The 12,194-nt window shown below is 34.1% G+C and overlaps 1 protein-coding gene across 10 annotated transcripts in view; it reads left to right on the top strand.

Moving 5' to 3' along the window:
* Positions 1 to 12,194, top strand: part of OSBPL8 (oxysterol binding protein like 8) — a 157,679-nt gene that overhangs the window by 67,553 nt on the left and 77,932 nt on the right. For 3 of the 10 annotated variants that reach the window (XM_040637284.1, XM_040637283.1, XM_040637281.1), the window contains 2 exons: positions 1,703 to 1,739; positions 10,972 to 11,100. In XM_040637284.1, the coding sequence (XP_040493218.1) occupies positions 1,703 to 1,739; positions 10,972 to 11,100 (166 nt within the window). Of the gene's footprint in view, positions 1 to 1,702; positions 1,740 to 10,962; positions 11,101 to 12,194 lie in introns of all 10 variants that reach the window. The other 7 variants (XM_040637282.1, XM_008684324.2, XM_040637280.1 and 4 more) reach the window with 3 other exon arrangements.

Raw genomic sequence — 12,194 nt, 5'->3', positions numbered from 1 at the left:
ATCTCTCAAATGGTTGTAGTCAGGCTACTGGGGAGGGTGTGTCCTGCAGTCTCATTTGAAAGCTTGACTGGGTGGATGGGAGGGCAAGGAGGGCCAAAGCAGGAGATTTATTTACAAACTCAAGTAGTAGTTGTTGACAGACATCGTTCCTTCACCTCATGGGCCTACCTACAAGGCTGCCTCATGACTGCAGTTGGCTTTCCCCAGGGAGAGCAAGAGACTATAAATAAGTTGGAGGTCATAGTCTTTTTACTGTGTAATCTTGGAAGTGACATCCGTTCACTTCTGCCATATTCTATTCATTAGAAGTGATTCAGTGAGTCCAGAATACTCTCAAAGAGAAGGGATTATACACAAAGACATGGGATCACTGGACTTTGTAGAGATCTCCTACCACAAATACTTTATAATCTTTTCCCACATACTTGCTAGTTGTGGTAACATGGCCATCAGTTATAAGGACTTGAGCACAATTAGTTTATTGTCATTACAGCTGTTGTTTTTTTTTTTTTTTTTTTTTTTTTTAACCTGTGAAGCTGAAATCAGTTTATAGAAGAATGGGCAACTACAGAAAAATGACTAGAGCAAATACCTTTAAAGGAATTAAAACACAATTTCGATCATTAGGGAAGCAACAGGGCCAAGATTTTTCCGAAGGAGGCAAAGCAAACAACTGCTACCTTTCTTTTTGGTCAGATAATTAGGATTCCTTCATTCCCTTTAAATAAAAAAGCAAACAATAATATCATCAGTGGAAATTTTTAATTCTTGTTGTAACTTTGATTTTGATGTTACTATACTTGGTATTTGAAATGAAGGAACCCTAGGGACTCTGTTCCAAGGGAGACCAAAACACTTGCCGTAGGCAACATTTAGGATAATGTATGTTAAAATAGTTACTAGACAAATGGTCAGTCTTTTACCCTTTCTTTTAGTGGATTGTGAGTTATTCATTTCAGAATTGGGTCTTCTTACTTCCTAACGACCAGTAGTAGCTCCACGTGCTAACACTTCATATTTAGTGGGTCCAAGAAAATTTGTCTGACAATAAAACTTATCAGTTTATCATTCTAATCAATATTCCTCTTTGTTTTTTTTTTTTGCCATTTGAGAAAAAATTTGTTCTGCTTTGTTGATGTCTTTGTAAAAGCTCTTTGCACAATGCTTGGCATATAATAAGCACTCAGTAAATGTTCCTTTCTTTTTATAGAAGAAACAGACTGAATTTCTATGTAGTGTTAAGTGCTTTCATGGCATGCAGAACTAATATTTAATAGTGCATGGGTGTTATAGATTTTTAAACCATTTAAATTTAAAGAGTGAACAACATTGGGCTGTCCTTTACGTTTCCAAATAATTTCACCACTCCTAACCCATATCTTGTTAAAATTGAAAGTAATTTTTGATTTGAGTAATTTTCAAAACGAAATACTTAGTTGATTTCATTTTTGTCTTTCCATCTTTGTTTTCCAAAATTTAAACAAATATTTGATAATGCTTAAGCCAAGATCTTTTTATGTGTGGCAAAGGAAATTCCTTGTGAATTATGATTATTAGGATTGATGTGCATGTGCTTTCTATTTATAAACTAATGCTTATTTTCCTTGTCCTTTCGTTTCACTGCTGCTTCAACCCTGATGCATTTTGCTTCTTCCTGGTTTGGATTGTATTTGTTTGCTGCTCAATTACCCTGCATTTAAAGCTTCTTGGTGATAGCAAAGATGTCCTTGGGCCATCAAGTAAGTAGCCAAAGTTTGGCATATTTGGAGACGTGATATTTTGCTGTGTACTTATAAAAAGCATACGGTACTTCTCTTTTGATTATTAAGTCTTCTGCTTTTCTTTCTAGGCACTGAAATTCTAAGCAAAGAATGTAAATGGTCATTCAGTGCCCATCTAAGATTGATAGTGTTTGTATATTTACTTCTTGATTGTCTAAAGATAGATTATTTACTTAGCTAATTATCTACTTCATAATTCAGGACCTCTTCTTCATAGTATTCCTTTCTACAGTCATCATAAAGCATAGATCAGACTTCTTTGAGACTGGACGTGGTACAAGAAATTCACTACCATTTGAAAATGAGAAATATTGTTTTATTTTTTCATAATCTTTACATAATAATTTGGTTATGAAACACATTTATTTGTACTTTGGGGATTTCATAAATGAAACATGTTTCATCTTAGGGATTTAGAAGGTGTACCCATTAAATTTATTTCTGAAAAAAAGTTTTTTTGACCAGACACTGTGCTAGCTTTGGGGAGGATATATGAATAAAACATGTGCCCTACCCTTAAGGATCATGATAGTCTAGCAGGGGAGTTATACTCATTAATATATAATTTGAGAGCATTGTAACAGAGGCAACTTTTGTATTGAAAAATCATAAAATTACTGAGGTGAAAGGAACCACAGATATCATCTAATAAATCATTAAGTTTGTAGATAAAGAGCTGGAAGCTAAGAACTTAAATGATCAAGGAGTTAGAATTGGGTACTAACCCAGTGTGTTCTTTTCTGGTTTTAAAACATCATCATGAAACCATCAGTTTGCTGAATTCACATCTAACCAAATAATTAAAATATTATTGTGTCATAAATCAGATAGAGACTTAAACTTTACTGAAGGGCAATGTGGAAATTACATTGATTTAGAAAATTTTAGTATTTATTCCTGAACAGGTATCTGACCACTGCAAGTCAGTTCTCTGGGGCTCTTTTTTTTTTTTTTTCCATTGACTAAAGAAGGAGACTTCTTCGCCACGGTAATGGCAGCATTTTTCTAGTTGTAAAATTCTTTGGTATGGATTGGTTGCTATTTGTCTTTAATACTGATTATAGTATGTATGTAATTTTTTTCTAAAAAGAGACAATTTAAAGTAATATGCTAAAATTCCTTTTAAAGGTGCGCCTAGCTGGCTCAGTCTGTAGAGATTGAGCATGCAACTCTTGATTTTGGGGTTGTAACTTTGAGCCCCATGTTGGGTGTAGAGATTACTTTTTAAAATTTTTTATTATTTTTTAATATTTATTTGAGAGACTGAAAGAGAGAGCACAAGCAGGGGGAGTGGCAGGCAGGAGACGGAGGCTCCCCACTGAGCAAGGAACCTGTTATGGGACTCAGTCCTAGCACCTTGGAATCATGACCTGAGCCGAAGGCAGACACTTAACCAACTGAGCCACCCAAGCATCCCGGGTGTAGATACTACTTAAAAGTAAAAATAAAATGTTTAAAAAAAAAAATCCTTTTTAAAATTCTGAATTGCAGCAGTTCATAGTATTTTAAATATATTGTTTATTATACAACCAGCATTATTAGAATAGTAGAAATTTTAAAAGTTGAAAGAAGTATACAGACATCAGAATATTTTTATGTTTTCTTGGCAGCCTTACTTGTGATACCTGGCAGATATTTTTAGTGGATTTTCCAATTACTGTAATTACCTCATATATTTAGATGTCAGGTGAACTGATTGGCAGTGCTGAACTGAAACATAGAGTTGAATTTTTTTTTTTAAAGATTTTATTTATTTATTTGACAGTGAGAGAGACAGCCAGTGAAAGAGGGAACACAAGCAGGGGGAGTGGGAGAGGAAGAAGCAGGCTCCAAGCGGAGGAGCCCAATGTGGGGCCAGATCCCAGGACCCTGGGATCACTCCCTGAGCCGAAGGCAGACACTTAACGACTGAGCCACCCAGGCGCCCCAGAGTTAAATTTTTAAGACCAATTACAATGGTTCTGTTTTAGTAATTGGATTTTATAAACAGAGGTCTTTAATTTCTATTTGGAATAGAAGAGATTTATTGTGGGTACATATTTTCTGCATACACAAATAAGAATATGCAATATATATTAGAGATGAGCTTATATTATACTCTGCCAGCTACTAAAAGGCTGAAGCTATATAGTTATTTACTAGAGATCATATATCTTTTAGAGTGAAAAGTGATTTCCTTAATATTAGGATCTGTATTGAATGAAAAAAACTATAATGATATATACCCAAACATACTTAGATTCTTTAAGTATTTGAGAATAGGTACACCATCTGTAAGGGGAGTCTTAGGATTTACATAGAGATTATTTATGACTTTAATTAACTTTATCTTAGCTTCCTTAGATTAAGAGCAAACACCAGACTATGAAACAGATTTTATATTGATGACTTGACTTAATAAAGTAAAGATGGTAGTTATAGAATCATATTCTCCTTAGAAGTTACAGCTGGTATGTTAATTATCTAACTATTAATTATTCCAGCATGGTTAGTTTCTATTATACTTAAGATAATAATGCAATATGAATAGCAAAGGTTACTTTATTTCCACTATAAAGTAGAACCAGCAGAGGGCACTGTTATGCTATCTTTAGTAGGTGAAGCAATTGTGTCAGAAACTATTCTGACAACTAATAACGCAGTGATTCATTTGTCAACTATCTATCTAGTCCTTTAGCAAGTATTTATTGTCAGTTTTAGGCCAAGGGGTACAGATAAAAACAAAGTGAATGCCCTTCTCAAGCTTACATTCAAATAGTCTGAGATTGTACAAATGACGTAGGACATCAAAATGATTTTTATGTTTTGCAAATCCTGTTGTCTGTACAGTTAATGTTTGCAAATAGGGGTAAGAGAATAAATAGGGGAAAAAATCCTAAATTTTTTCTAAATATACAGCATATTCTCTATATTGCTATTTCTATAAACTCTGACTTCATGGTTCTCAAAATCATAAATAGTAATACTTCAACTATTAAGGGTTAGAAAGAGATGAATACAACTAAATTTGCACTTCTCAGACTATTTCCTTCTTTATATGTGTGGTTATTCGAGATACAGATACCTATATCTTACTGATGGAATACTGAAGCATACTTTAATTCTATTAGTTGTTCTTCTATAATGTATTTTAAATTAGCCTAAAATGTACTGATGTCTGATACTACAAAAGAATATATGTACTACAAGAGATACTGCATATATAAATCATATATGATACTACAAAAGAATATATGTAGCATATATAAATTATAAAGCATAATCATCCAGAGAGTATGTGTTGAACCTACCACTCAAGAACTTGAATCTTTAAAATCCCTCATGTTCACCTGTGTGCTTCTTCTCTCCTGCTTCTTCTCTCCTCTATCCCTGTTGCCTGCCCCCCAAGAAGTGATGACTAGTTTTTATTTTTTATCATTTGCTTTTTTAAGAAATATATTTTTTGATATTTTTAAATTCCATATGTGTCACTAAGTTTTGCTTGGTTAATTTTTTGAGTGGTATCATGCTGTATGTCATATTTTAGAACTTGTTTTTTGTGTTAATACTTTGAAGATTCAACCATGTTTTGGGGTATAGATATAGATCATTCCTTTTCAGTGCTATATGCTATTCCATTATAGGCATATGCCACAATCTGTTCATCCATTTTATTTTCAGTTGATGAGTATTTAAGTTTTGATTTTTGCTCTTATGAACATTCTTGTCTCTTGGTAAATGCAATAAAAGAGTACTGTTCTAGGTATAAAGCTAAAAGTGGAATTGTTGGACCCATAGGGTATACTGAAATTCAGTTTTGTAAGGTAGTTCTATATTGTTCTCCACAGTGCTTATATCCGTTTACTTTCCAGCAGCAGTGCTTCAAATGTCTCATTGATTCCCATCCCTCAGACTTACTAATTTTTGCCAGTTTTACTGAATTAAACATACTTACTTCATTGTGATTTTAGTATGTCTTTTTCTGGTTACCAAAGAGGATGAATATCTTTTTGCATATTTATTGGCCATATTTATTGACACTTCCTCTTTCATGAATTCACTGTTCAAGTCTATCCATCCCCCCATTTTTCTTTTTCTTTAATTAAAAAAAAATTTTATATTGAGATAAAAGTCTATTAGTTTCAGGTATACAGTGATGATTCAGTATTTGCATATTTTGCAAAATGGTCACCACAGTAAGTCTAGTTAACATCCATCACCATATATAGTTACAGGTTATTTTTTTCTTATGAGAACGTTTAAGATTTATTCTCTTAGCAACTTTCAAATATGCAGTATGGTATTAACTATAGTCATCATGCTGAACATTGCATTCACATTACTTATTTATTCTATAACTGAAAGTTTGTACCCTTTGATTCCCTTCACCCTTGTTGCCCACTCACTACCCCGCTGCCTGTGCCTGTTCTCTGTATCTATGAACTTGGTTTTTGAACTTGAATCCTATCATATTTGACTTTCTCTGTCAGACTTATTTTAGTTAGCATAGTTCCCTCAAGGTCCATCCCGTGTTATAAATGGCAAAATTTCATACTTTATGGCTAAGTAGTATTCCATTCATTTGTCAGTGGTAACTCAGGTTGTTTCCATGTCTTGGTTATGGTAAATAATACAATGCTATGGTGAACATAGGGGTGCATATATCTTTTTGAATTTGTGTTTTCATTTTCTTCAGAAAAATATGCAGAAGTTGAATTGCTAGATTATATGGTAGTTTGTTATTAACTTCTTGAGGACCTTCCATACTGTTTTCCATCGTGGCTACAACAATTTACAGTCCCACCAACTGTGCACAGGCAGTCGGGTTTCTCCATATCCTAGCCAACACTTGTTATTTCCTTTCTTTTTGATAATAGCCATTCTGATAGGTGTGAGAAGATAGCTCATTATGGTTTTGATTTTCATTTCCCTGATGATTAGTGGTGTGAAGCATCTTTTCATGTACCTGTTGGCTATTATTTCTTTGGAAAAATGTTTATTCAGCCCTTCTGCCCATTTTAAGTCAAATTGTTTGATTTTTGCTGATGAGTTGTATAAGCTCTTGATGTATTTTGGACATTAACCCCTTATCAGATATATCACTTGCAAGTATTTTCTCCCATTCAGTAGGTTGCCTTTTCATTTTGTTGATGGCTTCCTTTGTGGCGCAGAAGCTTTTTAGTTTGATGGAGTCCTATTGTTTATTTTTGCTTTTGTTGCCTCTGCTTTAGGTGTCAGATTTAAAAAGCCATCATCAATTCTGATGTCAAGGAGCTTACTGATTGTGTTTTCTTTCAGGAGTTTTAGGGCTTCAGGTCTTATATTCAAGTCTTTGATCCATTTCGAGTTAATTTTTTAATATGATGTAAGATAGTGGTCCAGTTTCATTCTTCTGCATGTGGTTGTCCAGTTTCCCCAGTACCACTTATTGAAGAGACTGCCCTTTTCCCCATTGTGTATTCTTGGCTCCTTTGTCATAAATTAATTTGACCGTATATGCATAGGTGTATTTTTGGGCCCTCTGTTCTATCTATTGTGTCTTGTTTTTATGCCAGTACCATATCGTTTTGATTACTTCGATTATTGTTTTGCTTAGCTCTTTTATAGTTTGAAAGTGGGGAGCATGATGCCTTCAGCTTTGTTCTTCTCCTTTTTTTTTTTTCAAAGATTTTATTTATTTGACAGAGAGAGAGACAGCCAGTGAGAGAGGGAACACAAGCAGGGGGAGTGGGAGAGGAAGAAGCAGGCTCCCATCAGACGAGCCCAATGTGGGGCTCGATCCCAGGACCCTGGGATCACGTCCTGAGCCAAAGGCAGACACTTAACGACTGAGCCACCCAGGTGCCCTGCAGCTTTGTTCTTCTGTTTCAAGGTTATTTTGATTATTCAGGGTCTTTTGTGGCTCCATATAAATTTTAGAATTTTTTGCTCTGTTTCTGTGAAAAATGCCATTGGAATTAAAAAAAAAATTTTTTTTTAAAGATTTTATTTATTTATTTTAGAGAGTTCATGTGCAGCCTTGGGAGGAACAGAAGGGGAGGGGAAGGGAGTGGGGAAAGAATCCCAAGCTCAACGTGGAGCCTGATGTGGGGCTCAATCTCATGACCTGAGCTGAAACCAAGAGTTGGACACTTAGCTGACTGAGTCACCCAGGTACTCTGTCATTGAAATTTTGATAGGGGTTACATTGAATCTGTAGGTTGCTTTGGGTAGTATGGACATTTTAACAATATTTATTATTCCATTCTATGAGCATGGAATGCTTTTCCATTTATTTGTGTCTTCTTCAATTTCTTTTATCACTGTCTTATTGTTTTCAGTGTACAGATCTTTAATCTCCTTGGTTAAATGTATTCCTAGGTATTTTATTCATTTTGATAGATCCCTAAATTTTCCTGTTGTTTGTCTTTTTCCAGTTGATACACAGGGTTATTATTATTTTTTAACATACTCTAGATACCAACCCTTTGTTAATTATATATGTTGCAAATATCCTGTTTTTCTTTTTAAATTTTTATGGTACCTTTTGATTAAAATCTTAATTTTAATATGGTGGAATTTATCAGTTCTTTCTATTTTGGTTAATGCTCTGTTGTGCCTTTTTAAAGGAATCATTCCCTACCCCAAGTTTATGAAGATACTCTTTTTATATATTCTTCTAAAAGGTTTTAAGTTTTGCTTTTTACATTTATGTCTTTAATTTTCATAAAACTATTTCTTTGTGCACGGTATGAGGATAGGGAGCTAATTTTCCAATACTCAGTTTTCCTAGTGTCATTAATGGAGTAGTCTTTTTTATCCGTACCTCTTTTGTATGTCTAGGCTCAACATATGCATGGGTTTGATTATGAGAGCTCTCTGTTATGTTCTTTAGGTCAGTGTGTCTCTTCCTACATCAGTACCATACATATTTAATTTTACTAACAATTTTTAGGAATTAAATGGATCTTGGATTTAGTGACCAAAGGAGCTGCCATTTACTTTATGATAATGAAGTTTCATAAAAATATAAAATTTATTGATGGGTTCCTTCAGCAAGATTCTGTTGAACACCTTCACTATGCCAGAACTATACCAGGACTTGAGGATTTATGGAAATACAAGGCAGACAAAACTCCCTTCCCTTGTGGAACTTATGGTCTAGTGGAGAAGGCAGATAAAAAACAAACAAATGATATAATTTCAGACAGTGATAAGAGCTACAATGAAAATCATGTTTGATAAGGTGATAGATTATAATTGTGGCAGAGTGCACAATAACCAAAAATTTATAAATTGTATTATATTAAAATTAACTTATTTATCACAGGTACCATGAAGAGTTTTTCTGAAGAGATGACATTTGAACACAGACAACAAATGATGCGAGGGGTCAATAGTGTGAACATCTGGGGTGGGAGTTTTCCAGGTAGATGGAACCAGAGATTTAAAGGCCCAGAGCCTGGGGCAAAATGGCATATTTTGAGGAATACCAAGAAGGCCATTATAGCTAGAGCCAAGTGACTAAAGAGGAGAGAAGTAGAGAATGAGGTTGGAAAGGTACGCAGGGGGCCAGCCACTTTTGAGTTCTTATGCCATGGAATTTATTGCAAGTATAATAGCCATTTATGATATTTCTGCATGGTGTAAATCTGATTCATGATTTACAAAGATTGTTCAGGCTTCTACGTAGAGAATGAATTCTACACAAGCAAGGAGTGAGGCAGTAAGTCTGGAGACTAGGTAAAAATCTGTTGCTATGATCCAGTGGAAAAGCAATGGTTGGCTTAGAACAGGGTGGTAGTTGTGGAAGTGGGGAGAAGTAAAAGGATTCCATATAAATTTTGAAGGTAGACTACAAAGATCCCACAGATGAATTGGATGTGAAGCATGAAAGAAAGAGGAAAAATAGGAGAATATATCTAAGGTTTCTGACCTGAGAAAGGGGGGAGGAGAGTAGTAATTCCACTAACTGAGATGCAGCGGAGGCAGGTTTGGAGAATAAGCAGAATCAAGAATTATACTCTGGATAATAGATGCCTGTTAAGGAATAGAGGTATTATAAGGCAGGCAGTTGGACATGAGTTTAGTTCAGGAAGAGATACAAATTCAGGAGTGTATAGATTCTTTTTTTATGGACTTGATGGGACTATACATTTTTTTATATCTTGGGTGTTAAGTGAAAGTTTTTTTGAATTTTTACATTGAAATGTATAGAGCTAAAATATCATTCTTTAACTTTAGCACAATGGGACACAATTTGAATTTAAAGCAACTGATTTAAAAGATATGGTGATAAAAATGTGAATGTGAAATTCCAGTTAAGTTAAAAATTAAATCTGTAGTGAAGAGAGAATCATTCTCCCTCAAGATAAAGCTAAAGTTTTTGTAGGCAGAAAGCACAGAAACATAAAATGGAAGGACATGGAGACCCTAGGGCACTGTTTATTTGGTGACAATTTGCCCTATTCCTTCATTGAGTGTGTTTCTCTTTTCTGTCCTCTCTGCAACTGGGCATTGCTCATCTTTATTAGTAGCTTGGCCAAATAGGTGAATAACAACCTTAAACACTACTTAAATTGATTTTTGGGGCAGCAAGCTTTTAAGAGATTAGGCTTTGGAACGAAATGCTTCTGAGTTAGACATCTTACCTCTATTACATAGTCTTAGGCAGGACAGTCTCTGAATGAACCTCAAGTTTTCTAATCTCTAAAATGGAAATCATACCTACTTTTTATGAAAATTAGAAATTAGAGTAGAAATTATAGTGAATGTAAATATTGTATGCTGCTACTAATTTGTATTTTTTCTGATTACTAATGATGGTTGATTATCTTCATATGTTTATTAACCGTTTGTATTTCTTTTATGAAATGACTTTGTCTCTTGTTTATTGCTTTATTGGCAAATATAGTTAATAGAACAATGAAAAGTCCATAGTAGCCTTGGAGTACCTTTCATTATCAGTTGACTACGTATTTTCATTTTTATAATGTCCAGATTTTTTGTAATTTGACTCATGCATACCTATCAGTTTCTCTTGGGTTGATGGCAAACTACATATAACAGAAAACAAAGCAATTATGCAAACCAAAGTATGGAGTTGGTAAAATGAATATAACCATTGAGGCTCTTTTGATCTTAGTTCTATTCCATGTTATTAACTGTGCCATTTTGTAAATCTATAACATAGGTACTAATTCTTTTTTCCTTTTTCCTTGAGCTGTGGTAGCAAACAGTGACGAATCTCAACTTCTGACACCAGGAAAGATGAGTCAGCGCCAAGGGAAAGAGGCTTACCCAACGCCAACCAAAGATTTGTATCAGCCATCTTTTAGTCCAGCAAGTCCTCATAGTCAGGGTAAGAAATTGTGCTTTTAATTTTGTTGTTGTTGTTGTTGCTTAAAGGGGAGAATGACATTTTAGGTCTACCATAACTTTTTTCTTTATAACTGTTCGATTTTATAGTGTTTTTTTATTTGTTTTGGTCATCCATTATACTCTTGAAATGAGTTTATTTTTGTTTAGAGTGCTTTTAATTCCTCTTCTATTCTCCACTGTACTTGGTTAGTTACACTTTCCTTCTAATTGAGTGATTCTCAAACTTGGTGGTCTCAAGACTACTTTACAATGTGAAAAATTATTGAAGACCTCAAAGAACTTTTACATGGGTTAACCTATTGATATTTATTGTAAATTAGAATGAAGAAATTTTTAAAATGTTTAAATTAATTCATCTAAAATTATAATAATAAACCCATTACAGGTCAATATGAATAACATTTTTATTAAAAAACAACTATGTTCCTCCTTCCCTTTTCCTTAAAAAAAAAAAAAAAATTGAGAAGAGTGGTATTCTTTTCCCTTCTGGTTGCTCAGATTTGGCACTTTTGACATTTTGGGCTGGATAATTCTTTGTTGTGGGGGGCTGTCTTGTGATATTTAGTAGCATCTTTGGCCTGTACCCACTAGATGATAAAGGCACTTTGTCCAGTTGTATACAATCAGAAATAGCTCTAGACTTTGCCAAATGTCCCAAATTGTCTTTGGTTGAGAACTACTGTCATACAATTTTTGCAAATCTCTTTAATATCTAGCTTAAGAAAAGACACCTGCATTTTCAGATCTGCTTAAGCAATTCATCTGTTATTATGTGATGATTTGATTGAAGCATATGAATAAAATCCAGCCTTATGTAGTCAGAAAAAGGAGGATTACATTAATGGCTTTATACATAATTGCAGATATTCTTCTTTGATACTACACCAAAATTTGACAAGTGGTAGTTTCTTAAATATTGGTTGCAAAATGGAATCTGAAACATATCAATAATCTTCATACTCTCTTAAGTTAAAGTCTATTGATCTGTGTTGAACTTTGAATGGCTCTTTACTCATGCATGAGCTTTTAACATCATGCATTAATCATTTGGAAAGTAGTTGCTTACGGAGTTAT

This window comes from Ursus maritimus, unplaced genomic scaffold (assembly GCF_017311325.1).
Source record: "Ursus maritimus isolate PB19 unplaced genomic scaffold, ASM1731132v1 scaffold_21, whole genome shotgun sequence".
NCBI lineage: Eukaryota > Metazoa > Chordata > Mammalia > Carnivora > Ursidae > Ursus > Ursus maritimus.
This window is presented reverse-complemented; position numbering and strand designations above follow the sequence as displayed.